General features: G+C 34.9%; 3 protein-coding genes across 5 annotated transcripts; all 3 read right to left on the bottom strand.

Annotated features, from left to right (window-relative positions):
- Positions 1-2,876: 2,876 nt before the first annotated feature.
- LOC132164492 (zinc finger protein CONSTANS-LIKE 7) lies at positions 2,877-3,914 on the bottom strand. Of its 2 annotated transcripts, none has more exons than XM_059575012.1 (3): positions 3,356-3,914; positions 3,093-3,242; positions 2,877-3,019 (listed from the first exon to the last, which is right to left on the bottom strand). In XM_059575012.1, exons 1-3 carry the CDS (start codon positions 3,872-3,874, stop codon positions 2,960-2,962), a joined length of 729 nt encoding a protein of 242 aa, XP_059430995.1. In that variant the 5' UTR covers positions 3,875-3,914; the 3' UTR covers positions 2,877-2,959. The 2 variants fall into 2 exon arrangements, with proteins under 2 accessions (XP_059430995.1, XP_059430996.1); XM_059575013.1 differs by having other exon boundaries at positions 2,877-2,997.
- A 3,779-nt stretch (positions 3,915-7,693) lies between these two features.
- Positions 7,694-9,036, bottom strand: LOC132163823 (LOB domain-containing protein 12). Its single transcript, XM_059574204.1, has 2 exons — positions 8,124-9,036; positions 7,694-8,029 (listed from the first exon to the last, which is right to left on the bottom strand). The coding sequence occupies exons 1-2, from the start codon at positions 8,277-8,279 to the stop codon at positions 7,697-7,699; spliced, it is 489 nt and encodes a 162-aa protein (XP_059430187.1). The 5' UTR covers positions 8,280-9,036; the 3' UTR covers positions 7,694-7,696.
- A 4,823-nt stretch (positions 9,037-13,859) lies between these two features.
- On the bottom strand, positions 13,860-18,567 carry LOC132163822 (protein DOUBLE-STRAND BREAK FORMATION). Of its 2 annotated transcripts, XM_059574203.1 has the most exons (6): positions 18,485-18,567; positions 18,180-18,387; positions 17,284-17,427; positions 15,503-15,641; positions 14,645-14,833; positions 13,860-14,512 (listed from the first exon to the last, which is right to left on the bottom strand). In XM_059574203.1, the coding sequence occupies exons 1-5, from the start codon at positions 18,541-18,543 to the stop codon at positions 14,646-14,648; spliced, it is 738 nt and encodes a 245-aa protein (XP_059430186.1). In that variant the 5' UTR covers positions 18,544-18,567; the 3' UTR covers positions 13,860-14,512; position 14,645. The 2 variants fall into 2 exon arrangements, with proteins under 2 accessions (XP_059430186.1, XP_059430185.1); XM_059574202.1 differs by having other exon boundaries at positions 13,860-14,833.
- Positions 18,568-18,955: the final 388 nt, after the last annotated feature.

Raw genomic sequence — 18,955 nt, 5'->3', positions numbered from 1 at the left:
TTGAATTTTTTGTCTTTTGAGTTATTGTAACTTTTGTCTCAATAGGAAGAGCTCTTATAATTGAATATATCCTACAACTCTCCCCTAAAGCCTTTCCTCTCTCACAATGGACACTCTCCATCACTACAAAAAAACCATTTTTTAATGACAGGCGTTTTCTGACGTGTTCTAGTGTCCGACACGTCAGAAAATTTTTCTGACGGGTCGTTTCTGACGCTTGTCGAGTGTCAGAAACGTAGGTGTCAGGAAAAAAAAATTTCTGACGTGTGAGTAGGTAACACGTCAGAAAATTCTGACGTGTTACCCACTCACACGTCAGAAAATTAAAAAATTAATTTTTTTTAAAAAAAATTTTTTTTCTGAAATTTTGTTTTTGAATTAAAAATTTATTAATTTAAATTATTATTTTTTTTTGAGAATTCCTGCCGTGCAGGTGATGCACACCTTCCTGCTGTACAGCTCCCTCACGCAGAGAAATTCGAATTTCTCTGCAAATTTCTCTGCGAATTTCTCTGCAGATCTTTTCTCCCCATGCCAGCTGCTTCTTTTCTCCTCTTTTTTTCTCTTCAATTCGTTTTTGATCTACTTCTTTTCTCCATGTTCTCCCTTTTCTCCATTTTCTCACTGTCTCTAGCTCTCTTCTTTTCTCCATTTACAAAAACCCAAACCGAAAAAGTCTTCCAAAAATCAAAAACCCAAACCTCAAAACCCAACAAAAATCTTCAAAAACTCAAAAAATTTTCTTATCTTCTCTTCTTCTTGTTCTTGTTCTTGTTCTTCTTCTCTTCTCCTTTTATTTTTTTTTTCTTCTAGAAGAAAAGCAGATCTGCTTCTCTTCTTTCATTTTTCTTCTTCTTCTTTTGCTATTCTTCAATCTGCTGCTTGTCTTCTTTTTCTCTTCACATTTTCTTTTCTTCTTCCCCTAGAGAGGAGCTCCGTCCTGTGCAGATCAGAAGAGGGAGATTGAGAGAGGGGAGAGAGAGAGTGTGGGGAATAAATGAAGAGGCAAGAATAAAAAAAAAAAAAAAGTGGGAAAATTTTCAAACTCCCGCCCAAGCAGGAAGTTTCCTGACGTGCCATGTGTGGCACGTCAGAAATTTCTGACGTGCCACACATGACACGTCAGAAAAAGTCTCCCAAAAAAAAAAAAATTCTACATAATTATATATCTATATATAATTATCTGCATATATATATATATATATAAATATGTACAGTTTCCTGACGTGGCAAAATGCCACGTCAGAAAATTTCTGACGTGGTACATTTCCACGTCAGAATTTTTCTGACGTGGTATTTCACCACGTCAGAATTTTCTGACGTGGGACATTTTCACGTCAGAATTTTCTGACGTGGCACACTGCCATGTCAGAATTTTCTGACGTGGTGAAATGCCACGTCAGAAAATTTCTGACGTGGTGAAATGCCACGTCAGAAAATTTCTGACGTGTCACTATTCACACGTCAGAAAATTATTTTCTGACGTTTTAAAATTCAAACGTCAGAAATTTTCTGACGTGGCAACAATTCTAGTACTGTAGCCACGTCAGAAAATGTCCTTTTTTTTGTAGTGATTACAAACCATAATATATGTATCTTAGACTAAAAAGAAATCATTTTCTGATGTGAGAAATGTGATTATACGACTACAACATTATTGATTGATCAATAAATGGCTGTCACATTAAAAAGAAATTAAGTCATGAATCCTTCACTTTGGATCATCATGTGCTATCTGCTTCAACGTCGTATTGATTGATAGGTGTCCTTAATTTCCATAGCCAGTTGAGCCTCTTAATTGATATATTTTCTGGCAGCAGCAGACTTGCACCAGCCTCAGAGAAAGACACCATACGGCATACATAATTAAAGAGGCCCACAAAGGAGTCAAAAAATGTTGATGAACATAAAGGAGGACCACTGTGTAGGGTATATATATGATAAATGCACACCATGTTTTCATTATTCCTTAACGAATCCCTCGGACTGTCGACGTTTGATTGCCCAAGAATTCTTTCCAAGCTTTGTAAATAATTGTGATGATGTCCATGGCCTTCAATGATGGGGGGGACCTCTCCCATCTAAACACAATTGTAAAATAATATTGCTCAGAGTATTAAAGGGTGGTTCGACTATTTTCAAACTGGTCAGTAAGGATGGCCTCCCCTTGCCTCCCCTAGCTATTAAGATGGTTCGGTCATACTCAAATTGGTCGATAGAGTGGCCGAACCACTCCTTTTGGCGAAGAAAATGGTTCAGCTATTTTCAAATTGGTTATTAAAAGCGGCTAAATCACCATTTCGAACAAATACCAAGTCAACTTTATTTTTGTTACTGTTATTATTTATTATTAGAATAAAAAATATTTAAAATAAAAATAAGAAAGTGAGATGAATAATATTAAAATGAAATTGTTTATCAAACGCAGCCTCCATCAAAGTTTTGCCAACCGATTAAGAAGAGATGTACACCACACCATTTCGAACTACTTTCAAACTGGTCAGTAAGGATGGCCTCCCCTCCCCTCCCCTAGCTATTAAGATGGTTCGGTCATACTCAAATTGGTCGATAGAGTGGCCGAACCACTCATTTTGGCGAAGAAAATGGTTCAGCTATTTTCAAATTGGTTATTAAAAGCGGCTAAACCACCATTTCGAACAGATACCAAGTCAACTTTACTTTTGTTATTGTTATTATTTATTATTAGAATTTTTTTTTTTTCTTTTAGATGTCATAATTTGAAATATATTTCATTTTCAAACAAAGGGGTGCAGATAAAATGCATTGCACCGGATCTAATAAGGTCAAATACACATGATGGACCTCAAGTCCACGGCATAAAGTTCCACAAAAGAATGCACATGCAGAAAGTCTACTGAATAAAAATAGATATTTCATTGAGATATAACCACAAAAGCATATGCAACAACAATTCCACAAAGATATTTTGCCAGATATTTTAAACTCTTGTCAAGAAACTCGCTTCACGAATCGCCCCTGCATCCAGAAATATCGCATCCTTCAATTCCAAATTTAAAAATCAAACTCTATAGAGAGAGATTGAGAGAGATTGAGAGAGAGAGGACAAAAACCTTGAGTCTTGGTCTTTTATCAGCATTGAGTTTTCGAACTTGGTATCTTATCTTCTTGGAGAACAATCTTGTCTGGCGCTTCTCTTTGTACCTTAAAACTCTTGCTTCCCTTCTGGTTCTCTCTTCTTCCATCACTGGCACCTCTCCCATCTAAACACAATTAATTAATAAACAATATCTTTAATTATCTATATATGCAGAGATGAAAAAAAGCTGGAAATCAAAGAAATAAAGGTAATAAAGGTAATAAAAATAGTACTAACATAATAGCCATTGCTGGGCATAGAAAGAGAATAGACATCGCCATCGCCATCGGCCCAAGGAGACCCCCGGTTGGACCATGCATCCAAGACTTGTTCATAATTCAAGTTCAAGTTCAATGATGTCGGAATCTTTTCATCATCATCATCATCATCCCAAAACGACCCAATATTTTCTCTCTTTACTGCAACCTTGATGCTGTTGCTCATGTAGTAGCTTGCTTCTTCAAAAAAGCATTGGTTTGCGCTCTCCAGCACCTTCTTCTCTTGCTCTTCTCCTTCTCCTTTTGGAAATTCTTCCCAATCCATGAAATCCCAGCTGAGTTGACCATACTTCTTGCTGTCCTTTGCTAAATTTTCGTCATCTTCAATGCCCCAGATGCCCTCCAACTCATCCATAATATGGAGTTGTTCTTCATCGCCATAAGCAGCTTTTGTGTCGGAGAATTTTGTGTGAACACTACTGTCTGGCACCTCTTGTTCCTCTTCCTTTGGGCTTCTTAAGAATGAACTGTACCCCATCTTATCTCCCTCGTTCTTTGTCTCTTTTTTTTTTTTTTTTTTTCTTCAGGGGAACTATTTATGCATGCAAATTCGTATATATAACATATCAGAATATTCTTTTTCTTCCTCTTTTTTTTTTTTCTTTGATTTTGCTGCTCTTATTATTGTCCTACATTGAACCTTATCTTCTTCCTATTGGTTTGTTCGTCGCCTACTTTCTTGTGATTGGCTGAAAGAGTCCAGCTTGGAGGGAGGTAGTGGGGCCCTCATGCCCTTTTCAGGGCCTGTGACTTGGGATTTGGGGCCTATGACTTGTTGAGTATGTTGCATTCCAATCCACGTGATCAAAAGGGTTGATGATAAACAAAGCTCAATGGGCTTTACAAACAATCAGAAGGTAAAGAGAGGCCCATCAATATAGATGGGTTAGCCTAAGCTTCTCTTGGGAAAACAATCAAACATCAGTTGGGCCTACACTGGAATGGGCAGGGTACGTGGATAGCTTTTGTGCTTTTTATTTAGAACAAAAAAAAATGTAAAATAAGTCCATTTGACTTTGCTAACGTGACATTCTAACAGTTTTTATCAAAATTTTAAACAGAAGTCGGAGTTTTCAAACAATTTTTGTATCTTACTATCAAAACGCTAATTAGTTTTCAACATCATTGAATATACATTATAAGATAGTTGTAAGATAAAAATATAATTTTTAACATTACTTATAAAAAACTATATGTTAATAGGAGTGTTAAAATAAATAAATAAATAATAAGCGACCTTGTTCCCTAATAGACTTGTTCTTATAAAGAACGATGTCATGCAAGCGTGTTTTAAAACTTGTGTTTCCTTTTAGTCTTATTATAGAAAAATGCTACACTACACTATTCAAATTTTCTTTATAAAAGTTGATTCCTAAGTGATGGGTCACCATTCTATAAGATTTATAAAAAATGTGTCACCAACTCAAACATCAGTTGGGCCTACACTGGAATGGGCAGGGTAGATAGCTTTTGTGCTTTTTTATTTAGAACAAAAAAAAAAGTAAAATAAGTCCATCTGACTTTGCTAACGTGACATTCTAACAATTTTTGTCAAAATCTTAAACAGAAGTTGGAGTTTTCAAACAATTTTTGTATCTTAATAGAGCTCAAAACGCTGATTAGTTTTCAACATTATTAAATATATATTATAAGATAGTTGTAAGATAAAAATATAATTTCTAGTGTTACTTATTAAAAACTATAGGTTAGTAGGAGTGTTAAAATAAATAAATAATAAGCAACCGTGTTCCCTAATAGACTTGTTCTTATAAAGAACAATGTCATGCAAGCATGCTCTAGAACTTGTGTTGTTCCATTTAGTCTTATTATAGAAAAATGCTACACTACACTACTCAAATTTTCTCTATAAAAATTGATTCTTAAGTGATGGGTCACAATTCTATAAGATTTATAAAAAATGTGTCACCAACTCATAGGATGGTGACACATTACTTGACAACCAACTTTTGAAGAAAAAATTGGATAAATGTAGAATTTCTCCTCTTTGTATACCTCTTGAACAAGTGACATGCATGGTGATGAAGCTAGCCCATTAACCAGATCGAAATCGAGAGAAACTTATGACCATAGGTCCATATATATATATATATATATATTGATCATTTCTACGTAAATTCTTGCTTTATCCCACTTCTTTTGTTCATTTATTGAAAGATAGCATAGGATGGCTCTTAATGCATCTCCTCATCGTTCATTATGAATTTATAGTCCAATGATTGCTCATGAATAACACATGGTATTATTACATGCTTTTTACTATAATTTTTTTACAAATTTATGAATAATTAGGATGCTCGGGATTTTTTTGTCCCAAAAAATACTTGTTCACTATAACTAACTGATCTTCTCCAGTTCATTTAAACTGTTCCCAAATTTACATATATAGTAAAAACATGTTTTTGATAAAAAGAATTAAACAACAAAATTTAATTAATAAATTTATTTATTTAATGACCCACATGTGCCACGTTAATTTCCAAGATGGTGTGTTATTCTAGCTCCAACATTTCAGTCTTTTGATCGAAAATCAACATTAATTCTACAAATGAGAGCGCAATGGTGCTATTGTAAAGGAATCGGTGATATTATTACTTTGACTTACTGCGCCAGTTCTAGAGAAAATAGGAAACACCTCTTCCAAGGCTGACTTCAATATGCCTCCACCGCTCCACGTAAAGTATCTCTGCTTCCCATTTTCAAACCAAACACGCACACAGATTTTGATACAATTACCCTCGTTCACTACCCTTTAAACAGTGGATATAAGTACACCAAGAGATTTTGATACAATTGTAAAGAGGAAAAGGTTAGTACGTATTGAAAAATCAACTTTTACTTCCTAATTAATCTTCCTTATATTTCTGCTCAAAGATGCTTTCCATGAACCGTGCTTAATCAGAATGATGACACACAAAAATTGGCGATAATTCATGTTCGTTTGTTGGGTTTGAGTTATGTTGAGAAATTGATATAAAACCAGGAGCGGATCTACAGCCTAGGCCATCCTCCCAAAAATTTTAGAAATTTGCTTAAAATATATCTATCTTATAAACTTGTCCTTCCTAAATGATATTTGTGTCCCCTTTTAATTTTTTTTTTTTTTTAGTTTACCCCCTTCTTTCAACATAAAAAACCTAAAATACCCCATTCATTTTGTTTCCCTTCATATTCTAGTTCGCTTCTAACGAGAAGCTCAATTTGGTTTTGGACTTTGATTAAATATATAAAAGGAAAAGTTAAATGGTTTGGGTTCTTTGAGTAGCTTTTAACCAACAATTCAGTTACCACTGTTTAGATAGACTCTAGCATTGTTGTTATTTGGAACTTCAGGGAATTGTTTGAAAAAATAAAAAATAAAATGAAAAAAGTATACACTCAAATGTACCGTTTTTCTTGAACCCTATAGACTGTGATTAGTTTATTTTACTAGTTATTTATATTATTGTGTGTTTGTGATATGCCATGAGATTAAATATAACATTTCTATGCTTTTATTTTATATAAACACACATATAAATAGATTATATGTATCTATGTGTTTTTGTATTTATATAAATCTGTCTAGATCCCCAACCAAAAAAAAAAAAAAAATCCATCCCCACACCATAAATCGCTAGTTTTGCCCCTGTATAAAACAACATAAATTATTAATCATAATCTAACCCATTTAATTAAACTTATTATATTTTTCAACCTTAACCCATTAATTTCATATCGAATTTACAAATCGTGTAAAAAAATCTTTACGCGCACAAAAGTTCGTCCGGCCACTAAGGTGAAATAAGGCTCATCTCCTAATATAGTCTGTGCTGCTAAAACGTACAAGGGCATATCCCATTCAAAATTAGCCACAGAACTCAAGACTTGTTGTAATGGCATGATGATCACCATAGGTGGGGGCCTGGGGCAGAGACCGATTATTTCTCTCCACCAGGAAGTGTCTAAATCACGGTGAAGGAGGTGGGAGAGGCTTTGCCACTCACAAAACGTCTAAAGCAAGAAAGAAAAGGTTGACTGTCAACCCTACCTATTTTACTCCAATCCCACATGCAGGGTTGACCCATAAATCCAGGTTCCCTTTCATTTTCTTATGGCTCAACTTTCCTTTTTGCAACGTAGGACAAATTAAGCCGCTTCTCTCTCACTCTCCCTGTGTCTCGCATAAAAAAGAAACAAATCCACGCGCAAATATATATACATATACACAAGGAGAGAGAGAGAGAGAGAGAGAGAGAGAGAGAAATTAAATAAAGCAAAGTTGGAAAGTGATGGCATTTGATTAAATCCAAAGAGACTCTCTCTTAAGAGGGTCTTGGATTACATTGCTAGAAGAAGCAAAGCTGAGGCACTGGGGAATGTTATTGAAGTTGGTGGATAAAAGAAGGGACCTCTCGTCTTGGTCCATCTGGGTGATTGGTAAGTTTGGCTCTTGTTGCATCTGTATGCAAAGTATCTCCGCTTGAGCCACTGCAAGCTGCATTTGCAATTGCGACACTTGATTCTGCAGGTAAGATATAGCCCCAACACATCCGTACACAGGGTCTCTCACTCTTGCATTTGCTTCGTAAACTAAACTACTCACAGCATCCGCCCTCTGATGAATGGGAAGCTCCTGTTGAAATCAAAAGGGAGGTAAATAACAAGCTTAAAATTAAGTGAAACTTTCATATATCCATATATATATAGGGAAAGAGAGAGAGAGAGACCTGCAACATTTTGCTGACATTGCTAGCACCAAAAACCTTGTGAACAATAGAAAACTTGTGAGGGTCGTCAGAAGGGAAATAAGGAGCAAAGATGCAGTCCTTGGCGCAGCGGCGTCTCAACAGCTTGCAGGAAGCACAGGGTGAAGATCCTCCCATGTAGACAGGCACTCAAGGACAATCCAAAGAGAGAGAGAGAGAGAGAGAGAGGCTTTTTCTTTGAAATGGGAAGAGGCCAGGAAGGAGATGGAGGAAAATTTTGAACAACAACAGGCTAGGCTTAGTGTTGAAGGTGAGAAAGGGCTTAATATGTGTATTTATAATAGCTCAGCTGGAACTAGCATAGTGTAGAATAGATCCACATGTTCCTGTATTAAAATATTGATAAAGTATAATCATAATTAAACAACAAGAAATGGCATTCTGATGGAATACGCTATTCCCATCCTGATCAGCGTAGAAGAAACCAACGCATATGCTATCCATGGTTCATACACAGCTTTACAATTATAGCCTACTCTAGGTATAAATTAATTAAGACTATCAATTTTTTATATGATTTGTGAATACAACAAATTTTACATAAAATTAACTGGTTAGAGTTAAATGGTCCGATATGTTTAATTAAATGAATTAAGTTAAGATTGACCTAAACCTGATAAGTGTATAAGGGTTGACAAATATTTACACGACCCCACAAATTCGACAAGAACTAGACACATAATTAGCTAACAACCCATATAATAAAGACTATAATATAATAGCTACAAAGGGCATTGGGGTCATTTGAAGTAGTGGAATAGACTATTATCAAACAATGGGGTGTGAGGGTTGACCACCGCCTAGGCGCGTGATAAGTTGGCAATCCATGCAGGTTGTGTAGTTTTCACGTTCTGGTTTGACTCTTCTATTTCGGTGTTAATGTACTTGCTACAGCTCTAAGATATATATATATATATATATATATATATAGAGGGAATAATTAGTGAGAGATATATTGTGAGAGGGCAATTAATTTTAGAGAGATGGAGTAAAGAGAGGGTTATATATAATTAGAGTAAAATAGTAAAATAGTAAGAGAGATGTGAAACCCTAACTTGGACCAAGACACCGAGAGAGATGGCTTTCAACGTGAATGTTTGTTGGCGGACATTCACATGGAAACATACATCAATCTCTTTCTCTCTCTCTCTGAAATTGTTTGAATTGGCTCGCACGCACTAATACCTACGATGCAGGTGGAAACTTTGATCAACGTTCGTGCACCAACTCCTAAACTCCAAATTATTCAATTTAACCAAACCAACAAATTAATGCTTTGCTAAAATATCGAGATGACCACCACCAACTTCTATGCTCTTGTGTCGTTTTCTATTTTTGGCTCATTCTCCCTCGAGCTATATAAGTTATATATGTGAGATAGAGAGAGACCGGGGGGAAGAAGAATATCTTAATGTTAAATTATCAGGGTGTCTTAAAACCTTAAGTTAGTAATAAATGATAAATTTAATTATTTAATTAATATTTTAATTCTTATTCTAACGTGTGAGTTCAAACTTCTTCATGAGGCTTAACGAGTAAAATATTTAATTAAAATTTGAGGTAAATTATATAGACAGAGTTCAAACTCATGATTTTTGCTATGTTAGTATATTAAATCATCACTAGTTATCCCAAAAACTTAAATTGATAAAAAATAATAAATTTAATCATTTAATTAATATTTAACAATTACCGTTGCTTACTATCTATGCCCTCCGAACTAGCACTAGAATGGGGCAAAGTTGAATTAAAAAAAATGAAAAATTATTCTATCAGTAGTGCTAAGCAACATCCTTTTTTGGGACTTCCCTAAAAGGGTGAAATTAGGGGTAGGAATTTGTGTTCATGTGTTGAGTTCGAGTCCTATCGATGTGGGTGCATAAGATTATATAAGTTAATCCTAACTCAATAATTTAATTAAACAAGGCATACCCTTCAATCCTAACACACTAATTTCATGTTGGATTTGCGCCGAGTTTGCAGGTCATATTAGAGATTTCAAGCATTTACTCTACGTGTCTAGTTAAAGCTTTGTCAAGGCATTGGTTACGAGTATATATAAGACTATATAGATCAACCATAACCCGACTCATTTAATTAATTGAACAAGCTATATCCCTTAACCCTAACTAACCCAATAATTTTGTGATGGATTCGTGTCATAAATTCTCAGGTGAAACTTATTGATAGAACTGAAAATTTTACAAACAAATTAAACCATCAAGTCTCAATCAGTCTCTTCAACCTTAGGGGGCTGTGCGGATAATAGTACCAATTGACCTTAGCTACACCAAATAATTCTAGAAAGACCAAGTGCCGCACTCTGATCAATCTGGCTTCTTCTTGATAATTAACCATATATAAATATTAATGATAAATACTCAAAAACTCAAAAAAAAAAAAAAAAAAAAAAAAAAAACTGCTTTACAGGAAGCTTTATTAATTAGCATGATCAGCTTACAAAAAATCAAATTATCGGCAATGAAATTTTGGTGGCATCCGCAATGGGTACTATAGATAGTTTTGGCTACTAATTGGTTCCTGCAGATAACCAACTTTCTTATAGCAATCTTCATCAAATATCCCATCATTTTTGTAGACACCATTAACATTAGGGATTCGGTTTCTGTCTCGTTCTAGGTCAAGATGGTTACAGTAACGAGGACACGTATCAACAAAATCCATTTGTTCAAGTCTCACACGACAAGTATCTGGGCATGTCCCAGGTGTGAAAATGCATGTGTCGCCGAATAGCCGCATCTTACTCTCACCAAATTAACACAACGCATATACATGCACACCAAACCTTAACACATTTCACGCATGCAAGCAAACAGTGTAAATCACAAATATATGAATGACGATCAAAAGCAAGTTTTGAGTGTGAACAGAAACCATGCACCCACATGCATCATGATATAATGAAACTTCAGAGCAAATTAAATTATTTCAGATTCTCTATCGATCGTAGTAGCCGATAGAGGCCTTTCTTTATGCGTGGCAGATAGCTAGCTAGCATCTACATTTAATCAGCTTAAAAATCAACAAAAAGGATAGTAATTAATACCGAAAAAAAAAATGATAGATGTTCCAATTAACAGAAGAATAAAGTTTTTTTAATAAAATAGATCGAAAGATGTCTAAAATGCACAAATCACATACTTTATTAAAAATGCGATACAAATTAATATCTTCTCGGTCTATAAAATTGATATGCATCCTTTGAGAATATAAATACATTTTTTTAAAAAGAAGTATATAATTCTCACATGCTAAAAAATACATGACAGATTTATAGACTGAGTTCGAGAAAATTTCTCAAACCCAGTTTGGAGGACACTTTTGTCCTTAAAAATACATGTAACGATGCATTTTGAATGCATATAAGCTTACTAGATTGGATTGGAGGAGTTTCCTCCTACCTAATTTAGAGAAAAACTGTATCCTTAAAAAATTCTATTTGCGAATTAATTTTTATTTTATACGCATCCTTGGATTCTTCTTTTTCTTTAAACTCGATTTAAGTTCTTATCTCTTTGTATAATAATCGTAACGACACCCCATCAAGAATTTCTTAATGTGAACCAGTTAATGAGATCCGACATGTAGCTAAGATCTAATTGTTATTTAAAAGAATCCCAATTCGAGAGAGATTGAAACTAAAATTATTTGGCTTTGTGGAACCCTAAGACCCTTTTCTCACTCTAGCATTTAATGTTCTTCACATGACTCCAAGCTTCTAATCTTTTGTTCCGAGGAAAACCGCTCTCTTTCCCTAGTTGTCATGTCATATTTTTATATATATATATTTATAAAAACGTTGTCTTATAAACTAAGTTTATGTTTTCTGTTAGACTTTCATCTCATACTAATAAAAAAATGGGACCACTCTGCTGAATTTATTTAATTGCATTACCTCACAAAACGCGTGCTTCAATTTCAAGTTTCAAACACCTAAGCTCTAGAAAGAAGGAAAAACCCTCCAGGGTCTAGAAGGGTGAGAACCTTGTAATCTTTGTTTTAACGTATTTTTTTAAGCTTATGAATAAAGTAGAGAGAAAAACAGACATCTCTCGTCATCTTAGAGAAATAAAACATGCGATGTCCAATGCAAACATTGAATGCGCTTGGTGATATGGAAGATTCGATTCTTGAGATGTGCATGGATTAGAAGTAATCTTTGAACAATGGCAACCTCTAAAGTTAGGGGGGGCGAGGGGCTTAAGTGGCAACCGACATGAAATTCAACTTGCTTGAGCAGAGAGATTTTGGATTTCCAATGTCAGTAATTCAAAATAAAAGTCTATATTATCAGCTCAGTGTGCAAATATACAACTAAGGACATTGGGTTGTGCCAACTTCATCCTTCAGGTTTACGTTTTCTACATATCAAATTAAAATGCAACTAAAAGTACTGATAAGCAAAAGCAGCCATTTGTAACCCGGCCCATTATTAAACGGGCCTGGTTAAACCATATAGGCAAATAGGGCTGGGCCTGACTGATACTCTGACTACTCAAGCCCTGCTCAGATTTTTATTCTTATTTTTCTCAATTAATAAAATAACCTCTAGACAACACATATCTTGAACTAATGGTAGGTTGACCCCAGATTGAATTCCCCTCAAATTTGTTTCCAGAGTTGATAATGGGCCAAGAGTGCGAGCTATATAGGGCTGCCCGAATTGTTTAACAAATTTGAGGGGATCCTCATCTGTTGATCTCAATTTTTAAGATGAAAAGAAATATCAAATATTGGAAGGTTTTTAGTAACCCAACCCCAAGGCCTATTGATAACACTTTTGGTTGGGAAAATTGTCATGATTAAAACGATAATATATACCTATCAATGACAAATATATAATTAGTGTTAGAATAAGTAATGTTAAGCAATATCAGTTCCACAATACTCTATGGTTGGCTCACGAGAGCTATGGTCAATCCATGTAATAAACTTACATCAAACCACCACACACTAAGTAAAAAGCAAGATAATTGAATAATCATAATCCTAAATACCTTCAAAGTTAAATTTACTTTTTTTTATTAGCTTAAGCTAATTGAAATGAATGAATTTAATCATTTAATTAATATTTCAATATTCTCCCTCACTTGGGGTTCAAACTCCCCCTTATGTTTGAAGTTCTTTTCAAATGTTCATCTGACTACTCTTTTTAACATGTTATTTTGTCTCGCATATGAAAAAAAATGTTAAAGTATCAATTAAATGATTAAATAAACAAAATTTTTTTTTTTAAAAGCTTAAACTTTTAGAATAAATGGTGATTTAACATAATATCATAATAGAAGTCATGAGTTCGAATCATGGCCTTACACAGTTGAGCTCGCCCCCTCCTCCCCCCATTTTAATTAAAATATTCAACGTGTTTTCTAATCCCACACTCGTTAAAATATTGATTAAATGATTATATTACCTCCTTGTTAGCTTAAGCTTTTAGACAATTAGTAAATTAGTTACTTAACACCTCTTAAACTGCCCCCCATCACCTAAGCTTTCAGAATGAGGGGGATTCTTCCTCCCTCCCTCCGCTCATCTCTTCCTCCTTTATTCTTTTTCCTTCTTTTTTTTTTTTCTCTTTTTGGTGGGGAAGCTAGATCTACCGCCGACTATCCATCTCTGCCATGCACACACCTCACCACTAGCTTCCCCACCCAAGATCCACCCAAGGGCCACCTCTCTGCTAGCACGTGAGGCACATGCGCCCCCAACCTCCTTACTCAATAAAGTACTTTGTCCAAATATGTGAGAAAGGTAATCTTCATCGATTGTCTCATCGCAATCATTGATAGTGTAACTTTTTTATCAGTTGTCGAATCATCGGACATCATCACAAACTATTTTCAAGGCGGCCCTCTTCTCAACCTTTTGGTCGAGGAATTATGTGACCAAATATGTTTAGATCCATAATTCCTCAACTAATTATTGTAAATGCTATATCTTACTTTGGAGGGGGGAGATAATCATAATCCTATGTTAGATTAACCATGCTCTTCGAACTGCTAAAAAGCATCTGGATTGAAGTTGAAGGAGTACGGGAGAAACGGGACTATAACCATAAGAAATGGGTTGGATTTTTGACGTAGACGGCTGAAAGTGTTAGCAGTTAAAAAACAGTGTCCCAACCCTATGAATGATCCGGCCCACTGAAAAAGAAATGCGCAGCTGAACTGAACGAAAGGCATCCAAATAATGTGTCATTACATTCAAGAAGCAAAGAAGGTGCCAGGGAGATCACCGTGGAGTGCAAACCCAGTGAGAAATTAACTTGCCCTTTAAATTTTGAAAGAGTAGGGAACTATTCCAGCAAAATATTTGCATTGAAGGCCAACCTGTAGTTCGTATCCAGTCATAGGGGCTTGTGAAACAAACTTTGAGAATAATAAAACTGGCAATTCTGGCCCCAAAATAAAAACTAAAAACGAAAACAAAAACAAAAAGAGAAGGGAACAGAGAGCAATGACCTTAAAGTTGAATGGTGTGTGATGCACAGGCAGTTCGTTGCAGCTCGTGCAATTTTTGTACATTCCTCCTCTTAATTCCATTACTGAACATAGTGCTTGCAACACATCGTGTCTCTGTACAAAATGAAGGATTTATTTTGCGCTTCTCGGTGCTCTTCTTTTTCAAGTACTCTGCAGCCTGCGCCTGAACTGATAGGAAAAAAGAGTATACAATGATCAAATGACAGCATGTGGCCCTTAAATCTGATTTTTAGGAACAATAAATTGATTTTAATTGCCAAAGATCAGAACCAAGGGAAACAAAGAACCGTATAGCAACAAGACTAGGTGGTTAATATCACAACTTCATGAGCCTTTAGTTACAAAATGATCGATCATGTGCCATTGCTTCTCTAACCATCAATGACTCAGACAGAAATAAAGGAAACCCAAAGGAAATCTACTAAATGCAAAAGCTAGCATCTTCTTTTCAATAAATAAATTCAATATGACAGTACACGGGGTTTGATATAACCATTTATATGACTCTGAAGGTATATTATTGCCTATTGGCAGCAAAACTAACATCTATATTTGGTTTGCAGCGTTATCACGCAGATGGCATACCATCTAGGCAGTTAAATTGATCCTAAAATAACCAAGTGAATTGCCAGCTTGGCGGCTGACCACTTTGAGGAGGTGAGATGGATTCAACAAATTGACACAAATGACTTGGCAGCATATACATCTAACCATACCAAAAGACTCTCAGAGATGGTTAGGGCTATCATATGTTCAAATCGGTTGCAATGTAAATTTTAAGCTTTTTGTTTCTCAGAGAAAGCTTTCAAAGAATTTACACAAATAAAGAAGACTTACCAGAGCATGAAGCGGCTGATGTCATTGCAAAATCTTTAAGTCTCTTTATTTTTTCCAAAACTTGTACATTTTCAAAGAATTCATCTACTTTGGGGTCTGCAATATCCCTTGTAAGGCATAATAGTGCATTTTCACATGCCTGCAAAGAAAAGAGTCAACAATGAAGACTGGGATTAGACTAAACAACCACTAAGTTACCGTGATTTCAAACCAAAACAGCTGATATGATAAGAAAAAAAAGTCACAAGATTTGGATGTCTGAGACAGCTTGATCTGGCAGAAAGTAAGGTAGAAATACATCAAATATAACCAATCAAATGATGCAATTATATGTACAGGTTACATTGATGATATGTGATCATGTTCTACAGAGACTTTAGCACCAGAAGTGAGGAAAAAGTTGTCTAAAATGGAAAGATAAAGAGAATCCCTTTGACACAGAGCTCTAGCCACATGAAGATACTCCTGTTGAAAGACACTGAATAAGTTGGTAGAGATGAATATATCATCGCCAAACCAGAGCAAACCAATGTCAATGCATCTCAACAAAAACCACATTAGACCACTACATAAAAGCTATCCAGACTAAACTCCCTTCAAGGTTAAGATCGATAGCTTTATTACATATGTTACTTGCATGTACTAAAATCAAATAACAACAGGTAGAAACAAAAAAAATCAATTTTAGTCTAAAAAACTCATTGACTCGGAGCTAATATGTTAAGCTTTCTTTAACCCACCATATCAGGCAAAAGCATTGTAGAAATATATGATGGGATGATATGAAGCAGAAGCGGAGAAAGAAACGATGAAGCGTTAGTGCTATATCTTGTATAGTATGTTATAAATATTACAATAGTCTCTATTGATAAAGAAACTAGGAGTGGTGAACAAGTAAACTTAAACTAAATAAGGTAGGAAATAAACTCTACGAGGAAATAGATTATTAGAGAATATAAAATATTCTAGAATTCTCCTTCAAACTCAAGGTATAAGCTTGAGTTAAAAAAGAAGGTGAATTGATCTTGTAAGATTGCTGGAGGCAGTGGCTGGAAAAGGCTGTAGGAGGAGGCTGCCGAAGTTGACCGGAAAAAGGATACCTGAGTTGGCCGGGAAGAGGCTGCCATAGGTGACTGGAGGAGAACAGAAAGTGGCTGCCAGAAAGTGGCCGGAGTGATACCATGTAGAAATAAATGATAAGATGATATGAAAAGAGAGAGGAGAGCGGAAGCAAAGAGAGAAACGATGATGCGTTAAGGCATTATCTTGTATATTGAAATATGTTATACAGAAGTTAGGAGTGGTGAATAAGTAAAACTAGACTAAATAAGGTAGGAAATAAACCCTACAAAGAAATAGAATATTAGATAATATAAAATATTCTAAAAAGCATTTCTTTAGAACAACTCTGGTATGCTCTACGAGGCTCAGTGGACCATATATCACTTCAATAGTGATATTGCCTTATTGATTTTTATACCTAAACTTTATGTACATATCCATCTTCATATGTTGGTCCACTGCAGAAGTTAGTAGACATCACAACAAATCATTAGCAGAAATTTAGCAAACAACACTCACGGACTCCTAAGACTAAACAGACAACAATGCTCTTCAAAACCCAATTCTAGTTTATGGCTCGAAATGCTATGTAAAATAGAAAGTGGATACTCAATGCATCATAATAGCGAATGATTTCTCATAATAAGAATACAATAGTTTGTGACTTATAACTTCACTAGAACCAGAATAAAAGTAAAATTAAACAATATAGAAATGACCTTTCCAGCAATAGAATAGAATCCATTATCCAGCGAGTGTTCAGCAAAATTTAGCCATTCCAAATACGAAACTTCTAGCCATTGGCAACTTGCAGACTCGAGTTCCCGCATATGTAAGGCCTCGTATCTCAAAGCCAAGCAACTCTGAAAACATTGAGAGTGCCCTCAAAAAAAGTTATAAGAGTGGAGCAGTAAAACAAAGCTTCTCTACCTAAATAGACTGCATCAACAATATCAATGACCCTATAATACAGAGCTAGCCTAGTAATTCTATGACATTATTTATTATTTGGGATAAATATTTTTCTAAATTTTCTATGTATTTCTATAGTGGAGTTCTTAGAATCTAAACTCCTATTTGAAATGATTCAGATTTTTCCACTTCAGAATACAACTTAGTAAGATACAACAAATTTAGAAAAAGAAAAAAAAATCCTCTAGATATGGCAAATACTGAGGTGACAAAATTCAAATCATTTGATTAAAAATAATAGTTAAAATTTTAAGAGCTTCACATTGAAATTACCATGGAAAATCGAGAGGTTCATAATCTTTAACCATCTATTTTACAAAAATCATCTTTTAAAATCTATAAGAATAAAACTAGATCATAAAGTTTGGAGCAACATAATTAGGCTCTTTCAAAAGTTAATTAACCAAACACAATGTTACACCAAATAAACCTGAACTAATCAGGACAAAATTACAGGCGTACTAAAAGGATTTCACTCAAAAACCTAAACAAAGTTTTCTACATCTCCTGATTATAGCAATCATATTAAGCCAGCTAGCTCGGTAAACCAAAATTAGCTAACGTAATTACTGCTAAGCAAGTAGATGATATTATCTTTACAAATTACGAGGCAACGAAGAGAACGAAAATTGAGATTAAGTACCTCAACATCGGCTATTAGAGCGAAAGCACGGACGAAAAATTCAAGAACCAAAAGCTTCTGACCGACAGGTTTCTCCGCGATTTCGCGAATGGTGGAGAGAGATTCAGATCTCAAAAGCGCTCTCAAGCTCGATTCGACTTCCTTCAGCGATTTCACAGATTTGGAAACCAGAACCGATTCGAGAATTCGAAGAGTCGCGTCGTCGAATCTGAGCAAAGAAGGATTTGAGAGCTTTGGTTACAAACCAATAAATAGGATTGAAAATTTTGGAAATGGAAATTGACGTGAATGAATTGGAGTGGAACCTTCTGGACTTGATTAGAGAGCGGAAGAGGGAGATTTGCTGAGCAAGAGCGTCTGACATTTTTGGAGGGAATCAGGAGCGAGATTCTCGAATTGGTTGGGATTTAAATACTTATATATATATATATATATATATATATATATATATATATATATATGGTATTTGGTACTGCATTAATATTATTAAATAATGGGATAAATGCAAAATTGGTCAATGTGGTTGGCTTAATTTACAAATCACACATTATGGTTTAAAAAATAATTTATAGATCCCTAGGGTAGGCCAAAATAACATTTTACTTCCTGAACTCATTTTTCGTTGAATGATTTAATGGAAACTGTTACATTGTCACATCACACTCAATAAAAATAAGACACGTGTTCTTTTTTAGTTATGCTTTTAAAAAATGACAAATAAGTTTTTTTACGCTATTTTGAGGTTCCAACACACACTCCACGTCAAATTAAATAAA

This window comes from Corylus avellana, chromosome ca10 (assembly GCF_901000735.1).
Source record: "Corylus avellana chromosome ca10, CavTom2PMs-1.0".
In the NCBI taxonomy this organism is placed as follows: domain Eukaryota; kingdom Viridiplantae; phylum Streptophyta; class Magnoliopsida; order Fagales; family Betulaceae; genus Corylus; species Corylus avellana.
Note: the sequence above shows the minus strand (reverse complement) of the source record. Positions and strands in the feature narration are given on the sequence as shown.